We start from the raw sequence: 27,964 nt of genomic DNA, 5'->3' as shown, positions 1-27,964 counted from the left end.
TAAAATCAATGTGCAGGCTTACGTGAACACTGTTCTACATGAACAATATGGGCAGTTTATACATTAAATAAATCAACAGTTTAGTGGCGATATGCTCCAAGTGGAAGCGATTCGCCATTAAAGCAAAGAAGAAGAAGAACTCTGCACAGTTGATCTCTTATCCTGGAACATATCCTGCTTCAGAGCACAGACTAGGTTCCAGGATAAGACACCATGGAGATCTAGCCCGCTAAAAAGTGAACCAGATTCGTAGGACCGGAAATCCCAGAAGTTAGCTTGCTAAACGAAAATCTTGATTCGTAGTATACCCCTCAGGTTATCCACACATAAGTTACCATGGAGATCTTGCCTGCTAAAAAGAGAACCAGCTTCGTAGGACCGGAAACCCCAAGTGTTCCCTGAAGTTAGCCGGCTAAGCAAAAATCCTGCTTCGTCGTATACCCCCCAGGTGACAACTTTAAATATTTGACCATGTTTATGTGCAAATGAAGAAGTCTCACTGGTTCAAACCATTTCCTTAAGTTAGTCTCTTTTCTTTTCTGACTTTATGGGTATTTCACTTTATATTAAATACATTACAATAAGAGTGCAGAACATCTAATACACTTCAATATGAATCCAGAACAATACACCTGCAGGAGTATGGATAAAGTGAAATGTGTGCATGTATTTTGAGCAGATTTGGGCAGAATCCAGCAGAGTGGATTATGCTGTTCATCCTATGTAATCTATATGTAAAGAAAAAAGTTTAAATACTTAAGATAAAGCCGTCAAAAATTATCAATAATTCGCAGCAAAAACGTAAGTTTTTTTAATTGGCAAAGAAGGATACATGTTGATATAGGAAGTTCTAATATCTTAAGAGAAGAGCTTGAATATTAAAACATATAAAACTATTTTGGCTCCTTCTAGCTCTATTCAGGTTTTTGGAGTTTTTTTCTAGCTCTAACTGTGATCATTTTCAGAACCTGAAGGCTTTATACGGACTATCTTCTGGTTATTTTCTGGACCCATCCACTATATATTTTCTCTGTCCAGTGAATTACACTTTTGTTACTGGAGCAGGTAAAGCATACAACTGTACAGTAATTAAGAATAATTTAGTAATTGAATGCTCAATTCAGTAGATGTAATCAAACAAAACAAACATATTGGACATGGCCTCAAGATTGTAACCTCTTCACATTCTGTTGAAATAGTCAATTACTAGCCCTATCTTACATATTGCTGTTTTGAATCATTAATATGTGGATGACAGTTGAACTGGATGACATAACATTTAAAAAGACGTATCGCTCTGTTGGCGTTGTTTAGACAACAAAAACAGAGAGAAGATCTCATTTCATAAACAATGTTTTGAGTACAGACACCGTCCTGCAGAGAGCACACAACCCAACAGCACGTTTTAGATTAAGACACTAAGACTAGCTGGTCCCTTGTAAAGGTGAGTCCACCTTAAATGAGCAGTGGGTGACCAGCAGGAGAAAGGCAGGACACGGAACTTGGTCCTGAGTAGGGATGCCAGAAACTGACCATGATAAAATTCAAAAAATCGGACAGCCCTGGCAAATATTAATCGATTATTCGCAGAGTGCAGCAGTCTGCACTCTGCGCAGCCTGCGCTGCTGGCTTCCTCCAAGTTTACAGTAAAACAAACTGGTGGTGTGACCAATGGCCATTTACAATTATTAATACTATTACTATTAGTCTATATTTTGGTTGAAATTAAGCCAGGAAAAAAAAGAAAAACATAAATAATAAAAAAAATAAATAGAATTAAATTTTTTTATTTTAGATTATGGAGACTGTAACGAATATTCGAAAAATCGAATAATCGCTGGCATCCCTAGTCCTGAGGAGATGTAATGATTATTAAACAAGAAATAGTCCAGTCAAGGGGTCAAAGAAATTAACATTTGTGATTATTCGCGAATCGGTTGCAGGTGGGTGAAAGCAGGCTTAGGGAGTAGTATTACATGTAACGGCATTAGGTCATCAGGATACAAAATAGACAAATGTATTCCCTTAAAGTTACAGAAGCAGCTGACGATCAACACACTTGTGTCTTTTGAAACGATTATGCCTTTTAAATCTTTTGTCACAAACATTGCAGCTCTATTTTTCCTCTCCTGTGTGGACTCTCATGTGTGTCTTTAAAGTATCACTCCGTGAAAAAGTTTTTTTACAGACTGAGCAGCTGTGTGGTTTCTCTAGTGTATGGATTATCATGTGTCGTTTTGCATCTTTTTTCATTGTAAAATATTTCTTACAGACTGAGCAGCTGAATGGTTTTTCTCCTGTGTGGATTCTCATGTGTTCCTTTAAACGTCCACTCTGCACAAAAGATTTGGTACAAACTGAGCAGCTAAAGGGTTTCTCTCCTGTGTGGATTATCATGTGTGCCTTTAAATGTCCACTATGTTTAAAAGCTTTCTTACAGAGTGCACAGGTGAATGGTTTCTCTCCTGTGTGGACTCTCATGTGTACCGTTAAACTTCCACTAAAAGCAAAATATTTGGTACAAACTGAGCAGCTAAATGGTTTCTCTCCTGTGTGGATTTTCATGTGTGACTTTAAACTTCCACTCAATGCAAAATATTTGGTACAAACTGAGCAGCTAAATGGTTTCTCTCCTGTGTGGATTCTCATGTGTGCCTTTAAATGTCCACTCTGTGAAAAAGCTTTCTTACAGACTGAGCAGCTGTGTGGTTTCTCTCCTGTGTGGATTCTCATGTGTGCCTTTAAATGTCCACTCTGTGAACAAGCTTTCTTACAGACTGAGCAGCTGAATGGTTTATTTTCAGCACTATGTTGTGGATCACTGACAGATTCATGTCTATTTTTCAGTGAGTTTGAGCCTGATGCAGGTTCTCTGGTCTCTTTCCAATCAGCACTGTCTTCAGTGTCAGGTTCAGAAGAGTCTGCAGTGTCAGGTTCAGAAGTGTCTCCAGTGTCAGGTTCAGAAGAGTCCTCGAAACTGCTCTCTGGATCTGAGTTCCTGGCTGGTTCTGGTCCTCGACAGTCATCTCCATCAGCTTCTGTTTTCATGTGTTCAGTTTGTCTTTGATGAGGCTGTGAGGACTGAGGTTTCTCTTTATCATCTTCACTCTTCACAGGGTCAGGAGTGAAAGTGAACTTGGTGATATCAGCCTCCTCCAGCTCCTGAAGCTGCTCTCTCTCCTCACTGATCCTGAGTTCTTCCTGTTCCTGCTTAATGTGTGGGGGGGGCTCTAGGTCCTCCTGGTCCAGACTGGTGCTCCACTCCTGCTGGTCAGGGAGAAGCTCTTCTTTGACCACCACCAGCAGTTGGTCTGCAGGAAACAGGAAACACACAGTCAGAACAAACTGTTAAGTGTTAGCATTTAAAAATGTAATCACGATTACAATGGGAGAGATATTGCAGCCCTAATTAATGCCTTTGTTTTTATATTTTCACATTATCTTTCTTAGTCCCACCTATTGTGTATTTTTGTTCACCTTATGTAGCCCAGCCCCTTTCCACTTCCAGTTAAAAATGAAAAAGGTTTTTTTCTTCTGGCGTAGCACTAGCTGCAATGTAAACAATGAATTGTATTTGGGATCGTTCACAGATACACTACACCTACAGTATCGAATTCAAATACTCTGTTTCCAATTAAAATCCTGCATTAAAACCTTATTTAAAGTGGACCTATCATGCTATAGTTGAAAAATATATTGTATATACCTATATAAAACATGTCTGTGAAGTATTTTTTTCAAAATACCAAACAGATCACCCATTGTAGCCATGCCTCATACTGCTCAAACCTTTCTTTTGCAGCCCTGTTAGAGAAACGCGGACCTTGGGTCCTTAGCTTGAAAAAAAGAAAGAAGAGGAGGCGGAGCTAATGCCTGATCAGAATTCTACCGGAGATAATGTTAAATTTGGTTGTGATAAAACGCCATCCTGTTTAAACCACGTCAAGGATTATTTTTGAAATAGTATGGAGCTCAAATGCTTTTTCTCTTGCAGGTCTATCACAAGGTGAATTTTTTTTTTTTTCCTGCTTTTTAAAACATGTGCTCTTCAGTACAGGTTAGCTCTGAGTATTAGCGAGGCTTGCTAATTTAAATAAAGACGAGATTACGTCCAAAACACGTCAGGCATTGTTTCTGATAGCAACTTTCTGTGGGATGGAAATCTGTAGCCGCCCGTTTTTAAAAGATCTGGGCACGGAGGAAAAGAGAGAGGGTTTTATTTTCTGATGCTGCGTGAGTTCCCCGATATAAAAATACATCACAAAGTGCATTTTGCATTATAGGTCCCAATGCAAGTATTAAAGGGCCCATGTCATGCTTTTCCAGTTATTACCCATCCCCTTGTGTGTTATAAAGGTTTTTATGCATGTAAACGGTCTGCAGAGTCAAAAACCCTCAAAGTACACCCTGTACAACTCTAACACAGTCTATGCTGCCCCAAAACGCCTCGTTGGAGATTTCTCAATTTTTCCATTTTACTTCCTGGGTACTGTGACGTGTGAACACCCAGAGGCCACACCCTCTGCCAGCATTTCATGAAACAAAGCTTCACAAACCTTTCAGCGATTCATGCCGGATATGTACAGCGTAGGGCACTGAAGAACGATGCTGTTCCTACTTTGTTTGGACCAGCGGGAGATTCGGGTACACAACCTGTAGTATTCATTGTTGTTTGTGTATTTATGATGTTTAAAACAAACAAGGTAATAACCACGACTGTTTCAGAATCAGAATCAGAAACAGGTTTATTGCCATGTAGGTTTGCACATACTAGGAATTTGACTTGATGTCATGGTGCATACATAAATAAAAAAAAAACAAGAAATCTAATATAAAACAAAAAATATGTTACACCGTAATTAAATATAGTTAAAGGTGGGGTAGGTACGTTTGAGAAACCGGCTCGAGATACACTTTTTTTTATATTCCATAGAATGCTCTTAACATCCTGATAGCAATGAATATCTTAAGTGCTTTGACAAGAAATCCATACACAAATGTCATCTGTGGAAGCCGTAGTCATGACCGAAAGAACGAGATCGCGGATACAAGCGGCCGAGATGGGTTTCCTCCGCCGGGTGGCTGATGTCTCCCTTAGAGATAAGGTGAGAAGTTCGGTCATCAGGGAGGGACTCGGAGTTGAGCCGCTCCTCCTTCGCGTCGAAAGAAGCCAGTTGAGGTGGTTCGGGCACCTAGTTAGGATGCCACCTGGGCGCCTCCCTAGGGAGGTGTTCCAGGCACGTCCAGCTGGGAAGAGACTAAGGGGTAGACCTAGGACCAGGTGGAGGGATTATATCTCTTCGCTGGCCTGGGAGCGCCTTGGGATCCCCCAGTCAGAGCTGGTTGATGTCGCCAGGGAAAAGAAAGTTTGGGGCTCTCTGCTGGAACTGCTACCCCCACCCCCCCGCGACCCGACCACGGATAAGCGGGAGAAGATGGATGGATGGAAGCCGTAGTACTGTAAGCCGGCCCGGCTAAAATAACTGGATGGCCTACCTGCCTGTCAGCCTTCCATCTGTGCACATACTTATCTCGTGCCCTCATTGGTCATGTGCGCGTTCGTGTGTGTTGGAGGAGGGGCTCTGTAAGGAGGTGGCAGATTTTTGTTTAAGAGGCCGGTAGCGGAGGGGAAGAAACTGTTCAGGTGGCGAGAGGTATTGGTCCTGATGGAGCGCAGCATCCTGCCAGAGGGGAGGGGGGTGAACAGTTTGTGTCCAGGGTGGGAGGGGTCGGCCACTATCTTCCCTGCCCGCCTCAGGGTCCTGGAGGCATGCAGGTTGTGGAGGGATGGCAGATTGCAGCCGATCACCTTCTCTGCAGAGCGGATGACACACTGCAGCCTGCCTTTATCCTTGGCTGTGGCGTACCAGATGGTGATGAAGGAGGTGAGGATGGACTCGGTGATGACGGTGTAGAAGTTCACCATCATCGTCCTTGGCAGGTTGAATTTCTTCAGCTGCCTCAGGAAGAACATCCTCTGCTGTGCTTTTTTGATGAGGGAGCAGATGTTCTGCTCTCGTTTGAGGTCCAGGGCGATGATGGTGCCCAGGAAGCGGAAAGACTTCACAGCAGTTACTGGGGAGTCAAACAGAGTGATGGGGGTGGGTGGGGTTGTGTTCTTCCTGAAGTCCACGACCATCTCAACTGTTTTTAGGGCATTGAGCTCCAGGTGGTTTTCCCAACACCAGGTCACCAGATGGTCCATCTCCCACCTGTAGGCAGACTCGTCCCCACCAGAGATGAGTCCGATGAGGGTGGAGTTGTCTGCGAACTTCAGGAGCTTGACAGACTGGTGACTGGAGGTGCAGCTGTTGGTATACAGGGAGAAGAGCAGGGGTGATAGAACTCAGCCTTGAGGGGAACCGGTGCTGATGGTCCGGGGGTCAGAGACGTGTTTCCCCAGCCTCATGTGCTGCTTCCTGTCAGGCAGGAAGTCTGTGATCCACCTGCAGGTGGAATCGGGCACATGCAGCTGGGAGAGCTGGTCCTGCAGCAGAGCCGGGATGATGGTGTTGGAGGCGGAGCTGAAGTCCACAAACAGGATCCTGGCGTAGGTTCCAGCTGTGTCCAGGTGCTGGAGGAGGAAAGGAAGGGCCATGTTGACTGTGTCGTCCACAGACTTGTTGGCTCTGTAGGCGAACTGCAGGGGGTCCAGGAGTGGGTCTGTGATGGATTTCAGGTGGGACAGGACAAGGCGCTCAAAGGACTTCATAACCACAGAGGTCAGGGCGACGGGTCTGTAGTAATTTAGTCCTGTGATCCTTGTTTTCTTGGGAACCGGGATGATGGTGGAGGTTTTGAAGCATGCTGGGACGTGGCATGTCTCCAGTGAGGTGTTAAAGATGTCAGTAAACACAGGAGACAGCTGATCAGCACAGAGCTTCAGGGTGGATCGGGAGACATTGTCAGGGCCAGCCGCTTTTCTGGTATTGAGTTGTCTGAATAGTCTGTTTATATCCCTTTCATCGATTGAGAGAGAGTCTGATGTGTCGGGGGAGGTCAGCGGTGTGGGGGAGTGAGATACTGACGGGGAGGGGGATGTGGAGGTGTGAGACTGAAGCTGTTGCGAGGTGTCATGGGGGATGGTGTCAGGACTGAACTCTTTGTCTTCAAATCTACAGTAGAACTGATTCAGATCGTTTGCAAGGTGTCGGTCGTTCATGGAGAGGGAGGCTTTTGGCTTGTAGTTTGTGATCCGTCTTAGGCTGCGGCCCCACGAGGACGAAAACAGCTAAACGCATAGGATTAACGCAAACGCAATCGCAAACGGCTTCCGTCCACATGCAATAATTATCCGGATAGTGTCTGCCCACACGAGACCGCTCCGTTTAGCTCCAACCGCTGGAGAAGCTGCAGTACATATGCAGGAGCCTCTACGTGGCGCTGTAACTTCCTCCACAAAAGCAGCGAAGAAGCATGGTTGTCATGTTTGCCCTTCTGTTTATTCTCCGCGGTGGGGGCCGAGGGAACCGGGCAGAGTTTTTCGCCAGTCAGCGTGTATTAAAGTTGAAATCTTCCGGACAAAATTATAAAAGTGCCGGTCAAAGGTCTTCTTTGTTATTTATTGAGCTTTAAAACAAATGAATAACGACTCTATATAATATAATGATAAAATACACGGAGCCTCTCTTTTTCCTCCCTCTCTTCGGACAGCGCCAGTGTCTGTGTCATGCAGCAGCTCATCCAGTAATCAGTGACCCGGCCGACTGTAAAAATAAACATATTTATAACTAGTTTAGGGAGTTTGAGAGGTAATTAAAATAGCTAAGGGTGATGATCTGACTTGAAGTGTGTGTTTCGCTGCAGAGGGAGGAGCTGCAGGTGAGCAGAGCTGCGTGTCTCCGTCCTGTCAGATTAGACTTCACTCGCGAGAGAAAGATAAATAATCTGAATTCAGGGTGCAGTTTACTTTGACGTGGGGGTGAGCAGCAGAGGTGGGGAGAGGCGGGGCTATTGCCTCATCATTATTGCTGTAGATGTTGCACAAACAACTGTAGCATGGTCAATAGCGTCCGGAGCACGATAGCAACTCTGCGATCCGCCATTGTTGTTGTTGTTGGTGGCGAAACACTTCAGCACTGGCGCCGGGTAAGCGGAGGTGAGCAGAAGAGGTGGGGAGAGGCGGGGCTATTGCGCAATCACTATCAGTGATCTGAAAATGTCCGTATAGGGCGCACACACGGAGCTGTTTGACCCCCCAGAGAGTGGCGTATGCATTTCTATCCACCTTGGGACCCGTTGTCGTTTCCTCAGTCGTTTAGTGCCATATTCGGTCGTCCTCGTGTGGCCGAACGGTCTATATGACACTAAACAGTAACGCAAACGACCGAATTCGTCCTCGTGGGGCCGCAGCCTTAGACCACACCAGACAAAAGCGTAGTCGTTTGCTGAGAGCTGATGTTGGAGTTTCTCAGAGTATTGTCGTTTAGCATCTCTCACCGCCTTGCCAAAGACATACTTCGACTCTCTAAAACGTGCCTTATCGCCACTCCTAAACACCTCCTCCTTTTGCAATCTTAGCGGTTTCAGTTTTGGTGTGAACCAGGGCTTGTTGTTGTTGAAACTCACCCTGGCTTTGCGTTGCAGTCCTAAACATGTCTCAGTCAGTACAGTCCAAACACGCCTGAAGTTCCTCCATAGCTTTACTGCTCCACTGCCTGAATGTCCTCACTACAGGTTTACACAGCTTAAGTTTCTGCCTGTATGCAGGAATCAGGTGAACCATGGTGTGGTCAGAGTGGCCCAATGCAGCGCGGGCAGGGTCGGCGTCATGGGGGGTCATTCGCGGGCGATGCCACCCCAAATGAGTCACTGTGCCCCCCCCAACGCAGGGTGGGCAAGCCTTACCACTTTGCCTTTTTTTTTTTTTTAAATCATATAAGTGAAAACGTTTCCACTAAAGGTTTTTTGTGTGAAATACATCAGAAATAAAGAATACAAATATAAAACACAGCCTGAGCTGTGCTCACTGCTGCTCTCTGATTGGTGTGTTGCTTGACCAATGACCCCCGACTTTTGTTTTGTTATCATTACGTGGCTGTGCGTTTAGATGAAAGCCCAGTGGCGATCTGTTCATCGGTTACACTGATTATACAGTAAAGCCATCGAAAATAATATGATATACAGTACAAGTAGCCTACTTCTAGGTCTCTGTGTTTCATTCAAGCTCGGCTCTGTGTGTGTGTGTGGCACGAGCGCATTTTGTGAGTGCGCGAGCGGTAACGTGGAATGTTGTCTGGTGACATCTGGTTAGCTAGCTATGCTAACGGATATAAAGAGCTGTTTCTACACCAAGGTGGAGGAGAGTCCTCTCCTGTCAGACTGAGAGGATCGTATAACCTCAGCTCAGTGAGGTAAGGACTTTGTGTTTAGATAGTTCACTTTAGTGTAAGTTATCTCAGTGGGTCTCAAACGGTTTGGTCACCATTTATGTAAACAAGTGTTTGCGAGGAACACATTTATATGATCATTATAGTTATTAAAAAATAAGAGAATAAATGAAAAACGGGTATGAAATACTATAGGACAGTAACACAAGAATACAGTTTAAAGGGGGAGTGATTAGTAAAATATCCATAAAGAAAAAGTAAATCTGTTTACAGTTCTGTTTATATGGGTGCTGCTGAGAGATGTAGGCTATCCATAAATCTCTTCATTTAGCTCTCAAAGTGCACCAGATTGATGCATTTAACTTGCATTTAATTTTTAAAATAATCTTCCCGGGGGAGCATGCCCCCAGACCCTCCTAGAGGAGGTTAGGTCCACCCCCACCTAAAACATGTTCACATGGATATAGGGTTGCCAACCGTCCCGTATTAGCCCGGGACTCCCCGTATTTGAGCCAAAAGGGGCGTGTCCCGTACGGGACTTTGTTTGTCCCGTAAAGGGAAAAATTAAAAATATGTTTCTGTTTCCACGCAATGCAATGTGTCTGGCTGCGTGCCTGTATGTTTGTGTGCTGTATGCGAAGGGCGCTAGGACCGCTCAGTTGACAAGGCAGGCACAAGGCAGGCACAATGCTCGCACGTACTTGTGTGTGTGTGTGTGAGTGAGTGAGTGAGTGAGAGTCAGTCAGCTGATTCATGGGAAAATGGTTGGTTGAAGGATAACATTAAGTCTAATAATGATGTACCGTGCATGTTCACATCATGTATACTTTGCATTACTTAATACCATTTTTCAAATATTTTATTTTTTAACATTTTGGACAAAATAGCCAATTGTACATCGAGGTGCCCAGATGTCCCTAGTGCCCACCTATCCGATTTGAACATGCTGATGTACAATGTGATGTAGTAGCCTAATGCAGGTGTAAGACCATTGTGTTTGTATTGTGTTATAGGTATGCATAGTTTTCTATGCATTTTGAGGGTTTTAGGGGGTTTGACCCCCAAAAACATTTTCGAACCCTAGGGGCTGGCTCCCCCAAAATAATTAAATAACATAACACCGAAATAAAGTAACAAAAAAGTAACTAAATCCGCCAGAAACCCGAAAATCTTCGCGCGTGCGGGGGACACGTGTCCTGTTTCTCCATTTCTGGAAGTTGGCAACCCTACATGGATAGGATACTAAATACATTTGCACACTTTTTATATGGTGGCCTATGTCTATATGTTTCTGTTTTGGTGGTCGTGCCACAACCGTGCATGTATGCACAAGTTGTTAGGGAAATAATTGTCCTAGACTCCTAGATATGACGTGCATGACCAACCCTGACGTCTGTTATCTCCTTTAAGGAGATAGGCTGCTTCAGCCATAATGTTGTTGTTCCCATTATATGACCGGGCAACCCTAGGTCACAGATGGTTTATTGTTGTGGGTACACTGGGACACTTCCTTCTCTGTGTTTGTGGACTCCAAGGTGTGAAATCTTCGAGGCCATAAGTGTCAGACGCAAGTAACTCAGTGTTCCCAACTGTTTAGGCTATCTTCTCAAATATGTCGATTACTCTCTGCGAAACCATTTAAATGGGCTAACGAGAGAGAGAGAGGCGCTCCAGAATTGACGTGGCAACTCTCCCGTGCAGTCAGAACCTCTGGCTCTTGGACTTGTGATGTAAATTCTCTGGCCGAAGCTCCAAATAAACGATCAGTGTTTGACATCAAAGCTCCTGCTCTTCCCATGTCTCCTTCATGAGTCCGTGACTCCCACTGCATTGCTACACAGAAGTTTCCCCCACACAAGTCATGGTGCGCTATAAAATAGCACTACACCCCTGCAATGTGTGTGAAAGACAATAGAATTTACAGCATGTTTTTTTAAATTGAAGTTGCGTTGGTGTTTGTGTGTTGGTTGTTGACGGCAGTGTGTGCCCGCCCCTTGGTAAATGATTTCCCCCCCATTCAATTTGTTCTAGAGCAGACCCTGAGCGCGGGGGATGGCGTGATAGGCTCCCTTGGTTGTGTAGCAGTGATCCAGAATACTAGCCTCTCTGGTGGGGCATTTAATAAACTGTTTATATTTTGGGAGTTTGTGGCTGAGGTTGCCTTTGTTAAAGTCACCAAGAACAATAACTAGGCAGTTCTGATAAGTCCTCTCCACACACAGTATCTGGTCGGCGAGTGTGCGCTGTGCCTCCTGCACGTTCACATGCGGTGGGATGTACACACCGACCAGTATGAATGAGGAGAACTCTCGGGGGGAATAAAAGGGTTTGCAGTTGATGATAAGAGTTTCCAGAGTGGGAGAACAGTGCTGCAGAATCACTGTCACATCGTTGCACCAGCCAATGTTTGTGTGAAAACATATTCCTCCACCTTTTGATTTGCCAGAGAGCTCCGTGTCACGATCTGCTCTGAGCAGCTGGAAGCCTGCAAGCTGTAGCACCAAGTCAGGAATCGATCCACACAGCCAGGTCTCAGTGAAGCATAAAACACAAGATGAAGAAAAGTCTCTGTTTCTACATACCAGTAGCTGAAGCTCGTCCAGTTTATTGCTTATGGAACGCACGTTGGAGAGAAATATTCCGGGTAGCGGCGTGCGAAGTCCACGTCTCCGGAGGCGCACGAGTGTCCTGGCCCGTTTCCCTCTCCTGTGGCATTTGAGTGCTCAAATGCATGTGAGGGTACATTTTACGAGAATGTCCAGTAATTCCACGGAAGAACAGAGAAAAGTAGGAAAGTAATCCGCTAAAGTTGTTTCTCTAATGTTTAGGAGCTCTTCCCTGGTGAAAGAGTTCGGTGTACAGTATGTAAACGCTGAATTAACGTTTAAGTGGGTAAACGTTTTTCGGGCTGCTAAGCCATTGACACAGTGCTAACTGGGCTAACTAAGTTGCTAGCGTTTCCATATATCAACTCCAATGTCAGCAGATGGGCTTATATGTATCTCATAGCAGGAGAATGTCTGCATTCACACATGAAATATATAAATATAAATCAGACAGTATACTCCGGGTGATTTACCGTACGGTCAGTCGCAAAACTTAATTATATTATAGTTGGCGTTCCTAGCGTGTATGCTACCGAGCTAAAAAAGAAGGCTACCAAGAGCTAGACATGAGTTTGCTAGGGGAAAACATTGTTTTTATGCCAGCTACAATGAATGACCGAACGTAGCAGACTACCCGTATAAGATAATATGAACCACTAGTTCATAGTAGGTTGGCATATTACACTGAACAACTAGCAAACCTAGGTTAGCATATTAATCTAGCGGGCAAGCTAACGAACCTAAAACAACTAAGTTTCTCTAATATGTTGTGATTTGCATTTGATTTCATCCAGCCAGATCAGGAAACTCCTGGCGTATCCGGCGGACAACACATGGCGGGATGACAACTCTGATGCCTCGTCCTAAAAAGCCCCAGCACCAGCTTACAAAGCTGCGATGGACAAGATGCCGAAAATGCCTATAAGGGGAGGAATGGATGATATACAGCAGGGGTGCCAACCAGTCGATCGCGATCGACCGGTCGATCACGATCGACTGGTTGGGCACTGGGTCTGGGAGTTTCCCAGTCGATCGCAAGATGTGTCTAAAAATAGAACAACAATATTCAGTTTTATCGTTAATGTCCTATAACATAATCTTCCTGTGCCAGAATAATGCACTTGAACGCATCAAAGCTTTGTGATTGGCCGGCGTGACCCCATGTGTTGGGGCGTGGCTGGTGGGCAGCGGACACTAGTTAGCTGACGTTGTCCGTATCAACAGGAGTGACAGTCTGCACACACACAAGACCGCAATTATGGCAGAAGCAAAAGAGCCCAACATATATAATTTTCACTCCGAGTGGGAGGATGATTATTTTTTTTATCTATTCCAATTCAAAGTCCATCTGTCTCATCTGGAATGCGAGCATGGCTTTATCGAAGAAGGGTAATTAAGGAGCAGCATTTCAAAACAGTGCACAAAAGCTACGAGACGGAATTCCCTCCTAATTCTGCCCTACGCTCCAAAAAGAGGAGGGACCTGAAAGGACAGCTAAATGCACAGCAGTCCATTTTCACCAGGCCCAACAACAAGAGCAAGGCTGCTACCATAGCATCTTATCGTGTCAGTTACGTTCTTGCGAAACACATTAAGTCTTTCAAAGACGGCGAAGTTGTGAAAGAAGCATTCCTGGAGGCTGCCGACGTGCTTTTGGGGGACAGTAAAAATAACAGTAGCATTTCAACAGGTTTTTGATATAATAAAAACTCAAGTTAGATACGTTATTAATCAGCTGTAAGTTTGAGTTTGTATGAACTTATTCATTATAATTATTGTACAAAATGGTATAAGAATGCAAACATTAAGATCTGTTCTGTTTACATTGATTATAGTCCATTATCAATTCAGGTTAAGAAACTAGTGTTGCTTGCATCCCATTTCTTTTTATACTCTACTAAAATGCAAAAAAAAGGGTTTGATTCTATTAATTTTGTCTTTTTTATTGCACTGTTGCAGCAGATTCCTGAGTAGCTTCAGATCTGAGTTGTCTTATTAGTAAGCCTAATTCATACTTTTGTACCAACACTATTTTTATATAATGGCAAAGAAAGGGTTCAGAGTATTTTCTTTTTTTCCTGTGTCATATGTGGCAGCACTGTTCAATGTTTCTTGAAAACATTACCCACTGTAGTGTGACGTGTGAATAAACTCCAACTCTGTACCAACAACACTGTTGTGTAACTTCATTTGAATACTTGTATGTGTGTAGATTAGAAAGAGGTAAGATAAAGGATCTGCAGTATTTTATGAAGTAGGCTATTAATCGTACAAAGGTCAGTTGTATACAAGTAGATGTGTGTATTTACTTGGTAGTAGGCTGTCAGTATTGGCTACGCCTCTATTTGGACTGGTAGATCTCGGCAGACTGGCAACTTTAAAAGTAGCTCTCGGTTCAAAAAAGGTTGGGCACCCCTGATATACAGTGTATATTTACTTCCTGAGTTTAACTTTAAACCATTCTGGTTGGTTGGGAACCCTCATCCTGTGTGATATATCCGGTTTGAGACCCCTCTGATTGGCCACTGTAAATGCCAATGCGCATCTCTCTCAACAGCGCTCTTATTATTGTGAGACTCCCGCAGGCATGGCAGACAGAGCGAAGCGATCGAAGGTCTGGGTGCACTTTTAAAAATGTAGTGGCGATAGTGCAAGGTGCAATCTATGTACTCAATTAGTTGATTGTAAAGGGGGTAACACAAGCAACTTAATGAAGCATTTGCAAACGAGACACTCATTGAATGTAAAACGGTGCAGCGTATTTGACAGCCTAAACAATGCGGCTGCTAGGATACTGCTAGTGCTAATAGTGCTAGCGGGCTTCAGCCGCGCCGTGTGTAAATGTGACCTTAGTGAAGGGTCGCGGGCAGGTCAGCTGCTGCGCACGGGAAATATGTTTTGTTTACCTGAGTGAAGTCTTGCAGGCACATCGCCTTGTCTCTTTTTAGTTTATTAACACTAACAGTGTTAATAAACAATTAATGTGAGCTCCTACACCTATAATAATATGGCATTTCATTGAATGCTTTATAAACCAGTTAAACTTACAGGTGTCATTGTGAATTGGAAAACTGCATTTAAATGTTGTTATAGGTCAACGTTTCAATGTATGTTGACGATGTGTAATGTAATTGTTGGTCGTTTACTAGGAATTGACATATTTTAAGCTCAAATACTTTGTTCTATGTTTAAACCTTCAGACACATTTTGACGTGTTTCAGTTCAGCACATCATTTATTTTGTGATGATTTATCGCCTTTATCTTTTTGCCATCTTAGCCTTTTTACCAATTTCTTCATATCACAGTTTTGTATGATGTCACTGTAGGACAGTGTTTTAAGGATCTCTTGTCGAGCTAGGTTGTCAGTTTGAAATGTATGGATGAAGATGTAACTGATTTACAAATGTTAATTTTTTTTTAATTTAAATGCCTCTTTTCATCCTCTGTCTGAGGGAAAACCCCAATAGGGCGAGCCAGGCCCCTTTAAGATATTTTATTTATTTTTCTCTGCTTCTGAGAAGCTAATGTATAAGTTATACAGTTATTTCTGCAATAAAATTATAATAAAATTACTGTTTAATCTTCACATCTTGTGTTCATGTCTATAATTTTGAGCACCAAATGATTGAAAAGTATCGACAAATACCGATACCGATAAGCAGTACCGGTATCGGTATCAGTATCGATAAAATCCTAACGATACCCATCCCTAGGTGTAACGGTATCCGTATTCGTCCCGTACCGTCACGGTTCGGACGTCACATGCAGTCACCAAATGGTGACGTCACTGGATGGGTCTTCGCTCCAGGTATCCATACCGGAAGTCAACACAACGTAGCAGATATGGCAGCGATGGAGGAATTTTGCAATGAGATCGACGTTTTGAACGATGAATTTGACTATTCGTCGGGAGATGACATTGATGTGGAAGCATCTACAGTTACCAGGCATCCCATGGCCTATGCTTATGAACCGATTCGGTCGAATAGAGTGGCATATTACTTATCCTAGCTGCACATCCAACACATCGTTTATGATCGCAAGGAGACACAGAATATAACGGTGCCCACCTCAACACTGAAAGATACAAACTCGCGAGGTTATCAACAAAAACGTACATCAAAACAAGTGGCGCTAGGTACTAACATACGCCAGGCTAACGGCTTACCTTCCTCATTGTCTGGTCTAAACTGGTCTTCAATGGCATTACAACGATAAAAACGATGATGTAGTTAATCCATAGGTTAATATCCAATGGGGCTGTGTCCCCTTTGAAATGTTCTGATAATCTATAAGCAATACAACTGCAATTCCGTTATCTGCTGTCCGCTCTGTGCTCCGTGCGCTCTGGGTCCTGCAATACCATCCATCAATAGCAATACTAGCCTTTTTAGGGCTGTTTTCGACAGATGAGCGTGTGTATGCCAGTTTAATTAGTTGAGCTATAGAACACCCCCAATTCTCCATTGTACGTCATAATAATAGCTACCATTTAGTTTGGACGCGATTGCGTTAATTAATAAGGTCACACTGTGTCAGTAAATACATGTGTGAGCTAGTAATCTGGTAGTGCTGCAATATGTACCTCTCTCTCGGCAGCTGAAGCAACTCGTTTGGTGGCTCGAACTTCACGTTTGTTGACACTGTCATTGTCTTGCGCGGCCGACGTGCTGGGACGGTCGGTGTTCCCGACTGCATACGTTGAGAAATCGAATATTGTGGGAACAGATCCTGGCTTCAAATCCGATGTTTTGTATTGAACCAGGCATCCAGACTGGACTTTGAGCAGCTTCTCATCCTTTAGTGGCAGCCTATGGAAATGTACTTCTTCCTTCTTCGTATAAAATCCATTTGTGCAGCCTGGGGCAATACAATAAACTCCTGACGACGACCGTTTTCTTGTAATGTAAACTACTGGTGCATTGCACGCCATGTTGTTTGTTATTGAGCTTTGGCCCAGGAAGCCGTACCCAATCAGTGACGTCACTGGGAAAGTCCCGGAGCAATGGAAGCGCCCATGGTCATTAGGCACGTATTTCAAAAAGTAAATTTGCGTATCTCGATCGTTTACATTGGAAATAGACTAGATAAATACATTTCCTAATGGGAATATTGTCGCATGGAAAGCAGTTTGAAAAGTGTTTCCATTTCCCTTTAAAATGGCGCTTTCTCACCGGAGTACTTTTCCGCGTCATTCTTAAACAGGGTATATGCAGGAATCCTGAAGTCAATTGTATTACCTTTTAAGACCTTTTTTAAGACCTCATCGCAACTTTGAGTTCTAACCGGTTACATTGGCAACACACTTTACCTCACATTTACTATATTGATTGTAAGATAGCACAACTAAACAGAGTGCAGACAGACTACTGAAGCCTCCTTTCCACATGAACTTCAACCTCTCTGTCAAGGTCAGGTTTAATGCAGTATGCTGCTTTTTTGCTTCTGTAGACTGTGCTCTTTCATTCCAGTAGAACTCCTCAGAAACCATTATAAACCAGTATTCGACCAAAAAACAAAACAATTGACAAAACTTTGAACTATGAAATATATTAAATGTTGGTGAGCTTCAGCGGGGTAATGCCATATAGGAGCTCCCTCACAAATACCCAGGGGTTCAATTGGGCTGGGGCTGTCTGGGGCTAAGCCCTGGCACATAGGACGATGCTCTGACGTCATCACCCTCACACATTTGTCATATGTTTCCAAAAAACGAGATATATGTTAAGACTTTTCTCGTTCTTAATATAGACTATATTTAGGGTCGATATGTGTTGACTTTACTTTAAAATAGCAGATCTCTGTGACCGGATATAGTTTGGCTTAGTGAACATGTGTCTCTTCCTTGGAAGAGCAGCATTGCCCGGACTCCGCTGCTCCTTCGCGGCTCCTCCGTGCAGAGAGTCTGCACTGCAGTGGTGTGTGTTAGCGACGTGCAGTCAGGGGCAACACACTCTCACTCCATAATCGTTCAGGAGCGACGCTTGGTCAGGGTCCCGTGGCGTGTAGTTGTGACGCTCCTAGGCTCCTTCAGCTTCATAAAAGGGACGCAAATAGCTTTCAACTGATTTGAATGTATTCCCATCCGCGGCGGGATTTGACGCTCATGGAAGCACGGCATTCGTTTGTGTCGGCTGCCCTTAAAGGCAATGTGAGCGTCCATTCCCATTGGATAACGGAGAATTGAAGAACATAGAGAGAGAACATGTTGCGAAAACACAATAGCCAGCATGTGTAGTTCTGGGGACAGGGAGGGGGAGGGGGGGGACGGTGTGGACCCGTTCAAATCCAGTTTTGGACAGTCTGCCGTGGTTCCATCTCATTTCAAGTGCTGTTCACTCGGTGTAACCCTCGAAGCACCCTCTCCAATCACAGAGGTTGAGGACTATCACGGGGTTTGTCAAGCGAAGCGAAGAGAATACTTTCTGGCTAGCACTTAGCATGTGGGGCCGGACAGCTTTGATCCCCATCGACATACACTCTCTTCCCTTCCCCCCCCTCCCCCCCACAGAGCGGAGCAAGGCAACGAAACTTAAAATAAGAAGCATCATTTTACGGCGCGCTATGCATGGGGCCACCTTGAGGGGGTTTCCCGACATGTCGTTTCAGTAAATTAAAGGGTGTTTCGTGTTGTCGTGGCTGTGGACCTTCTTAATACCTTGGCAAATGCCGTTTAATACTTTTTAATAGCCTCAATTTTCGCTAACTTGATTTATCAACTTTTAATACTTTTGAAGACCCTGCGGACACCCTGTTAAAGTACCGATACTAATTAAACGGAGCAATCGTAACGTTTTAATGGCAGGGTATCGCGGTACCTTTCAAGTATCGGTACACCGTGCAACACTAGGCAGCGTAGATGTTACATGCTCGCCTCCTTGTACTCTTTTCTGTCTCCCTGCTGCATCTGGTCTGCCCCTGGCTTCGCCTCTGCCCAGGTGTTCCTAATTCCACTCAGCCGTATTATAAGGACAAACTGGAGGAGAAGGAGGTCTCGCCTATCCTAACGCCGGGAGACACTCACCTTTAATTATCTCTCCACTACTTTTGAGCTGTAGAACATTTATCTGCTGATGTTTTTATGTTTAGGTAGTCCAGTTTTCGCGGCTTTACTTTGTTTCCCATAGGATATTTATTTGATTTCTGGTTAGGGGAGGGAAACTCTGGGTCCTACGGCCCGTGGTGTGGCTGGCTCGGGTTCCCTCCTTCTGTTTGTTTATTTTGCCGGATTGTTTGTGTGAGTAAACGGCTGTACTTCAATAAATTATCGTTATCAAGTACTGGTTTTTGCGTGTATTATTTTATGTTGCGGGTCTCCCCACGAGCCACTACTACGGAGTAGAGGGTGGGTCGTAACAATAAACATGTATTTTCGGTGTTAGAGTTTTACTCGCTACAGGGTGTATTTTGAGGATTTGTGACTGCAGAAAAAGCTACATAACACAAAATGGGATGGGTAATAACCGGAAAAGCATGACATGGGACCTTTAACATGCACTGTTCAGAGGAGACAGCGTGAATTAGGCCTTCATTGCTGCAAAGATCCACTACTGAGGATGAACAACAAGAAGAGAATTGTTTGGGCCAAGAAACACACGGATTGGACATTAGACTGGTGGAAATCTGTACTTTGGTCTGATCGGTCCAAATTAGAGATTTTTGGTTCCAACCTCCGTGTCTCTGTGAGACGCAGAGAAGGTGAGCGGATGGTTTCTGCATGCTGGTGTCACTGTTGGTGATGTATTCAGAATTCAAGGCACCCATAACTAGCATGGCTACCACAGGATTCTGCAGCAGCCAGAAAAATATAAATCATATTCTGGATTTTTTTAACACTTTTTTGTTTACTAGATAATTCTAGTTAATGTGTTCTTTTATAGTGTTGATGTCTTCAGTATAAATCTACAAAGTAGAACCAATTTAAATAAATGTAAAACTTCGAATGAGAAGATGTGTCCAAACTTTTGACTGCGTCTAATATTAGCGTATATCTCTCTCAAAAAAATAAATATACAAATACATGTTGGCAATAATTGATTGATTTTAAATGAATTTATATTAATGTTTTAATTACCTTTGTACTAGTTCCCCTATTCTTTATCAAGTAACATTTTAGATGTGTTTAGTTTATTATTGAACATATGTATTCATTGATTTCTTTATGAATTATTCTCCCGCAATTTGAATTAAATATTATTATAGTAAAAGAAAAGGTGAATAAAGAAACAAATTAAAACTAAAGTATCAATGTATGTCACATTTAACCAACTAGTGCCTACATGGGTAATATTTAAATCAATAAATTAAATGGCATATTATTCAATGTGTGTATTTTTATAAATATATTTATTTTGGTAGGTTTGCTCTTCTGTAATACATTTTAATTATTATAATAAAGTCCAAGCGTCTAATAATACTTACATACTTTTAATTAAAGAAGATATGAATGCAGTACTTTAACTTATAATGGAGTATTTTCACAGTGTGGTGTTTGTACTTTTACTTCAGGATCTACTACATGCAGCAAGTGCTGATAAAGGGTCTAAAGCAGAGGTGGGGAACCTCCGGCCCCCGGGCCGTATACGGCCCGCGAGACCATTTGGTGTGGCCATCGAGGTAATTTATAAACATATGCAAAAAAAAAAAAATTAAAGAAATCTAGACCGCAAAATAATTAAACAAGTGAGTGCCTGTTTTTCCTGGCCAAGGTCAGGGTCCTTGAACACAAAACAAGCCTAACGTGTCATCACGTGGTATATGTCTCGTCTGACAGGAGTGTCGTTCAGGGAGCACCAGACCGCAGCTCCGCTCCGGCACTTCCAAAAATTGCAGTACCCATAAGGAGCCGTACACATGCTGCAGTTTTTGCGTGGCTGTGTCTTATGCCCCTTTCACACCAGCGCCTTTTCAGCTCCGGCTCGGAGCTAGAGCCTGAAAAGCGCCGGGTTTTCCTGTTCACACCGCAGCGGCGCCGGCTCTTAGCTCCGGAATCCGCTTCATTTCCAGCTCCAAAAAATTGTCGGTCCAGAGGCAAGAGCTTTGGAGCTAAGAGGCGACGTCGCTTACGTCTCTCTTACGTCGAGGCGTGCAGGAAACTAAACCCACCACTGTTATGCCTGCCTACAAGCAGTAGTGCCTATACACACACTTTATAAAGTCAGGCAACACTAACCAGGCTTCGTGTGATTCTGTTTATTTGTGCCTTACTTTGACCATCCGTTCACTGTTATCGATCATTGTGGAGAGAGGCAGACGTGTTGTTTTGTATTATTGCAGCTATCGGATGCAAGTAGTCAGTTTAGCTTCGGTTGCTATGCTAACATCACCCGTTTTATACCAGAGAAACTTTCATAACAGCGTTGTGATACCAAACAGTGTCAATTCAGACTGACACACATTCACTTAGGCTAAGGGGAACTGGGGATATGCATCAGCTGCTTGTGTGAGTCGGACAGTGAATACTTTAGAGCGGCCGCTGCAGTGTGAGCTAACCGGGAGCTAACGGGAGAATAAACTCCCGTGGAAGAGCAGCCAATACTGCAGCGGTCGGTAAATGCTGCAGAAACACATTAATAAACAATGAACCACGGCACTCTGGAGCATAAGGTTGGAGAAGTCGTTATTCAATTTATTCTGGCTTCGTGTGATTAAAAGCAACACGATCATCGACCCGACGCAGTTGTTGTTGTTGTGAGCTGCCGTTGGGGAGCAAATCAGCGATGTAAACGGTGACGTAATGACGCAGCAGGGGCAGCTCTGGGGCGCCAGTGGGCGGTGTGAACAGAGCGGGAGCTGAAAAGGGAAACCGGAGCTGAACCAGAAAAGCTCCCGCTCGGAGCTAGAAACTGAAAAGCGCTGGTGTGAAAGCCGCATTAGTTGTAAGCCCAGTGGCGATCTGTCATACAGTCAATAACTTTGTTGTTATTAGCATCTGGTTAGCTAGCTATGCTAACGAATATAAGAAGCTTTTTCTACAACCAGTAAGGTAAAGGCACATCTTTATATGATCATTGTAGTTATAAAAAAATAAGAGAATAAAGTAAACGGGTATAAAATACTATATGACGGTAAAAAAAAGTTGTTATTAATAAACAAGAATACAGTTTGAAAGGAGAGGGATTTGTAAAATATCCATAAAGAAAAAGGAAATCTGCTTACAGTTATGTTTCATATGGGTGTTGAGAGATGTATCCATAGATCTCTTAATGTTGCTCTCAAAGTGCACCAGATTTAAAGAACATTTCAAAACAAATCTTCCCGGGGGAGCATGCCCCCGAGACCCCCCTAGAGGAGGTTAGGTCCCCCCCACTTAAATAATGTTCACATGGACAGGAAACTAAATACATTTGCACACATCTTGTGTCCATATCTTTCCGTGTTGGTGGTCATGCCACAACCGTGCATGTGCATGCATGCGCGAGTCATGGTAAGATATTTGGATTAAGAGGTTGCTTTTTCTTTGCACAGCAAAATACTGATTTTAGTATTTTTAAGCAGAGGTCAATAATTTGTACGGCCCTCGGAGGATGTTGAAAACATTGAAATGGCCCTTGAGAGGAAAAAGGTTCCCCACCCCTGGTCTAAAGTAAAGTGTTATTAATGTGATAATAAAGTGCTACTGAAGAGTGTAAAGTGTTAATTAAGGGTAAAGGGAACAGACCTGCTCTGTGTATCCGAAGCTGAGGCTGTAAAACAGCGTCCAGTAGTTTCTGGAGTCTCTTGTTCTCCTCTTTGGAAAGAGACAGCTCCTCCTCGTACTCTGCTATCGTTTTTTCAAATAGAGCAAATATCTCTTCAACAGTGAGTCGCTGCTTCTTCCACGACAGCAGCATTTGGACTTTACTCATGTTTACTAGATCACCTTTTCCTGCAAACTCCGTTAAACAAACCGGTTCTCTCTCCATCAAATTCTCAATCTGACTAGTGTTGATAACTTGTTTCCAGCTAGCCTGCTAAGCTAGCTCCTATAGTCCGATGTAAATGCTCCAGAAAAAAGAGCACACAGTCCATTCAGAGGTTTATCCAAACACACAGATGATGGATCAGTAGTGCTGGAGCTCACACACACTTTCTCAGGAACACAGAGAGAGAGAACCGTAGCGACGAGACGCCACATGGATCCAGGTTCTTCGTCTTCGTCTTCTTCTTCTTCTTCTTCTACTTCTTCTCTAGGTTTTTGGCGGATTGCAAACAACTTTAAGGTGCATACCGCCACCTACTATACGAGAGGGTGTATCACCATATCATCCTGTCACCACTTGTGGAATTATACCACTGTGTAGTGTTAGAAATTAAAATCAATGTTTTTATGGCATAATTTAGTTTAAACATACCGTCAGTTTAAATGCTGTTTTATACTGAAAAAGCAGAAGTTCTTGCGCACAATGTCTGATGTCAAGCTTTTATTCTGAAAATCCTTCATCTCTGGTTAGCATTTATCTGGACTCTGAGTCTGTAATAACGTTTTCATTCATTCATTCATTTTAGCATGTGGCTAATATTCCTTTCCCTATAGAGGTGAATTTCGAAGAGAAATGACACGGAGTGATGCACACCGAAACATGGTGGACAGCTTATATAAAAAGGCTTCAAATGTATTTAGTATTATAACATGTTTTAATTGGGGGGGTGGACTTCACATCCTCTAGGGGGGGTCCGGGGGTGCCCCCCCGGGAAGATGTTTTTAACATTTTAAAGTAAAATATTTCAATCTGGTGCACTTTGAGCGCCCAATTACTAGAGACTGATCTAGGGGGTACAACTCTAAACACCCATATGAAAAAGATCGTTTTTTTATTAATCAAATAAGTATGAACATAATCAATAACCTACCATAGCCAATAACAAATAAATGTAACTTATTTTATTTGTGTTGTTCATTCATAACTTATTTGACAAGTTAACATTTATTTATTTATGCATATTTTTAAATCTCTCCAGTTTTAAACGATATGTTTGGTTTACTGTCCTATAGTATACATTGGAATGATTTCAAACCTGTTTTTATTTATCTTAATAATTATAAAGGTGTGCCTTGGAAATATTTGTTTACATAAATTGTGATCAAAACGTTTGAAACTCACTGAGATAACTTAGACTAAAGTGAACTATCTAAACCCTCACTGAGCCTCTCAGTCTGACAGCACAGAACTCTCCCTCCACATTATTGTAGAAACAGCTTCTTATATCCGTTAGCGCAGCAGAAGCTAACAACAATCCCCGCCGGTATCGGTGCACCCCCTCCCTCTATCTCTCTCACTTTGGCTGTGAGCTGCGGGCGCCTGATAAGCCAACATCCCCCACTTTCATCACTACAGCGCCCATCGTACAGGGCAAATGGAAAATGTAACCGGGGTGAAAAGGGTATTATCTTTACTTAATTATGAATGTTGTTACATCAAGGCTGAAAATTCGGTTTTTTTGTATTATATTTGTATTATATCTTGTGGAAGTGCAGATCCCCTGTCCTCCACCAGGGGGTGCAGCACCCTCAGCACCCCTACTTCCCATGGCCTTGGGAGGAGGGAAACACAACACAACCAGCAAAGCCCGCCTGGCACGTACCAGAGTTCATGAGCTGTTAAAGGTGGAGCAACTTCTACTGAGTATCTCAACCTATAATTATACATCATTGTTTAGTTGTGTTTTATTTTAGCTAATAATCTGAATTTGTAACTAGTACCTAATTTTGTCAAATAATTGTAGTGAAGTAAAAAGTACAATACTGGTTTGTTGAAGTATAAAGCATTGTGAAGCTGACTATTGAGCAACCCGACCAAGCAAGGAGGCAGAGAGTTCAAATATAACCCGGTGGGGGCATTTATTTCTCATGTGCACATCGTCACCAGCAACAAGGATCTCACCCTGTACACGTTCCCTCCACCCTCTCTGTCTGAAGACTGGCTGATTTATAGAGAAGCGAAGTCCCTCCCCTTCCGGTTGAGCTCCATGGGACCTTATTTATAAAAGTCAATGGAGAGAGAATTCGATCCCGTTTGAATTGTGCCACAAATTACACATATGATGTTTGTCAATTTAAAAGACCTATAAGACCCTTTTACAGCCGACGTCATCAAAAATGTGCGCGCGCATGTGGGCAACAGAAGTGGTGTTGTTTTCCAGCAGTTCTGAATGACAAAGACGAGGTAGCAACTGGTTAGCAAGCATTTACAAACTGTATCCAGCATCAACATGTCTGGTTGTTGCGTATACGGTTGTACGAATCGCTATTCCACCGGCGGACTAAAGTTGTATAGGATTCCGAGAGGACCACGACCATTTCAGAGCAACCGGCGGCGTCTGTGACAGCAGGCGATTAAACGTGTGGACTGGAATGAGGACATAATCAAAAATGCCTACTCTTTGATTTTACGGGAAAGCCTTGTTTACATTAGTGATTGTCTGTATGATGTAGAATAATAATCAAATGCAGCTAAAGTTTAATAAGCTGGCGTTAGATTTGCCTAGTAGCTTGCTAGGCTAAACAAATGTGTTTGTGTTTTATTTTTGCAGGCGAGGCATCATTGGACTCTAGTAGTCCTGATTTTGTGCCATCTGTGTTCATGTACACAAAACAAAGCCAGAACCGAAATGTAAATATGGACAGGTAAGATTAGAGTTGCCCTCCTCTCAGTCGTTTTTGTTTTGTTTTCCTCTCTTGCATAAGCTTTGGTGCCTACAGCTGCTGTTTTGAGATATGGATTAGTGTAACTATACATTTCTACTGTTACTGTAGGTACCATAGGAAAAGGAGGAGAGCTGACACTGCAGCAAATCAACGTGTTACTTCTGAAATTCCAGAACAAGAATGCAGCATGGATCCAGAACAAGAATGCAGCATGGATCCAGAACAAGAATGCAGCATGGATCATTGTCCTGGTATGAATATATTTATGAATATATGAATATATCATCTTACAATTAACTGATTGATTGTCAGGGTTCCCACCCTCACTGAAAGAGTCAGTGTGCTCCTCGTGTGTGTGTGCTCCTGCCAGGCCCACTGCTCCAATTGCTTTGTATGTCTGTGTGTGACGTGTACACTGGCCCCTGGATGGGTCAAATGCAGAGGAAAAATCTCCCCCTGGGATCAATAATCTATCTTCTCTTCTGTCATGGAAAAGTTTTGAAAATTCATTGGTAAAAATGTGTGAGAACCCCTGAATTGTGAACTTGTTTGCATCGGTTGCAGCACATGCACATTTTTCACTTTTCTATATTAAAGCTGAAGAGGATATCCCAGTTCCAAAGAGAGAGTACGATGATCTGAACCTGAGATACAGTCAACTTCAGGAGGAATATGTCAACCTGCGACAGGAGTTTGACACACTATGAGCAGAAAATGTAAATCTGAAAGAGGAGCTGCAAAAATCTACATTCTCCTACACCAGGGTCGGCTCTAGAACAAATCGAATGGGGGGGCAATCATTTACAAAGGGGGGGCACACACTGCCGTCAATAACCAACACACAAACACCAACGCAACTTCAAAAAACATGCTGTAAAGTCTATTGTCTTTCACACAAATTGCAGGGGTGTAGTGCTATTGTATAGCGCACCTATGACTTGTGCATACATGCACGGTTGTGGCACGACCACCAAAACAGAAATATATGGACATAGGCCACCATATAAAAAGGGTGCAAATGTATTTAGTATCCTATCCATGTGAACATGTTTTAGGTGGGTGTGGACCTAACCTCCTCTAGTGCCCCTTTCACACCAGCGCTTTTTCCGCTCCAGCTCCGAGCTGGAGCTGAAAAAGCGCTGGTTTTTCCTGTTCACACCGCAGCGGCGCCGGCTCTTAGCTCCGGAATCGGGTTCACTTCCAGCTCCAAAAAATTGTCGGTCTAGAGGCAAGAGCTTCGGAGCTAAGAGGTGGCGTCGCTTACGTCTCTCTTACGTCGAGGCGTGCAGGAAACTAAACCCACCTCCCATGGGTCGACTGTTATGCCTGCCTACAAGCATTGTGCTTATAAACACACTTTATAAAGTCAGGCAACACTAACCAGGCTTCGTGTGATTCTGTTTATTTGTGCCTTACTTTGACCATCCGTTCACTGGCATTGATCATTGTGGAGAGAGGCAGACGTGTTGTTTTGTATTATTGCAGCTATCGGATGCAAGTAGTCAGTTTAGCTTCGGTTGCTATGCCGACATCACCCGTTTTATACCAGAGAAACTTTCATAACAGCGTTTGTGATACCAAACAGCGTCAATTCAGACTGACACACATTCACTTAGGCTAAGGGGAACTGGGGATATGCATCAGCTGCTTGTGTGAGTCGGACAGTGAATACTTTAGAGCGGCCGCTGCAGTGTGAGCTAACCGGGAGCTAACGGGAGAATAAACTCCTGTGGAAGAGCAGCCAATACTGCAGCGGTCGGTAAATGCTGCAGAAACACATTAATAAACAATGAACCACGGCACTCTGGAGAAAAAGTATAAGGTTGGAAGAAGTCGTTATTCAATTTATTCTGGCTTTGTGTGATTAAAACTTTATATAATATAAACTTTATATAATGATCATATAAAAGGTATTCCTCGCAAATACTTGTTTACATAAATGGTGACCAAACCGTTTGAGACCCACTGAGATAACCTACACTAAAGTGAACTATCTAAACACTGAGAGAGTCTTTACCTCACTGAGCTGAGGTTATACGATCCTCTCAGTCTGACAGGAGAGGACTCTCCTCCACCTTGGTGTAGAAACAGCTCTTTATATCCGTTAGCATAACTAGCTAACCAGATGCTAACATCAACATTCCACGTTACCACTCGCGCACTCACAAAATGCGCTCGTAGCCACACACACACACAGAGCCGAGCTTGAATGAAAACACAGAGACCCAGAAGTAGGCCTACTTGTACTGTATATCATATTATTTTCGATGGCTTTACTGTATAATCAGTTGTAACAGATGAAACAGATCCACCACTGGGCTTTCATCTAAACACACAGCCACGTAATGATAACAAAACAAAGGTCGGGGGTCATTGGTCAAGCAACACACCAATCAGAGAG

The 27,964-nt window shown here is 43.3% G+C and overlaps 1 protein-coding gene across 1 annotated transcript; it reads right to left on the bottom strand.

Annotated features, from left to right (window-relative positions):
• Positions 1-860: 860 nt before the first annotated feature.
• Positions 861-23,081, bottom strand: LOC139435619 (zinc finger protein 3-like). Its single transcript, XM_071206348.1, has 2 exons — positions 22,597-23,081; positions 861-3,311 (listed from the first exon to the last, which is right to left on the bottom strand). Exons 1-2 carry the CDS (start codon positions 22,838-22,840, stop codon positions 2,116-2,118), a joined length of 1,440 nt encoding a protein of 479 aa, XP_071062449.1. The 5' UTR covers positions 22,841-23,081; the 3' UTR covers positions 861-2,115.
• Positions 23,082-27,964: the final 4,883 nt, after the last annotated feature.

This window comes from Pseudochaenichthys georgianus, chromosome 17, assembly GCF_902827115.2.
Source record: "Pseudochaenichthys georgianus chromosome 17, fPseGeo1.2, whole genome shotgun sequence".
In the NCBI taxonomy this organism is placed as follows: Eukaryota; Metazoa; Chordata; class Actinopteri; order Perciformes; family Channichthyidae; genus Pseudochaenichthys; species Pseudochaenichthys georgianus.
Note: the sequence above shows the minus strand (reverse complement) of the source record. Positions and strands in the feature narration are given on the sequence as shown.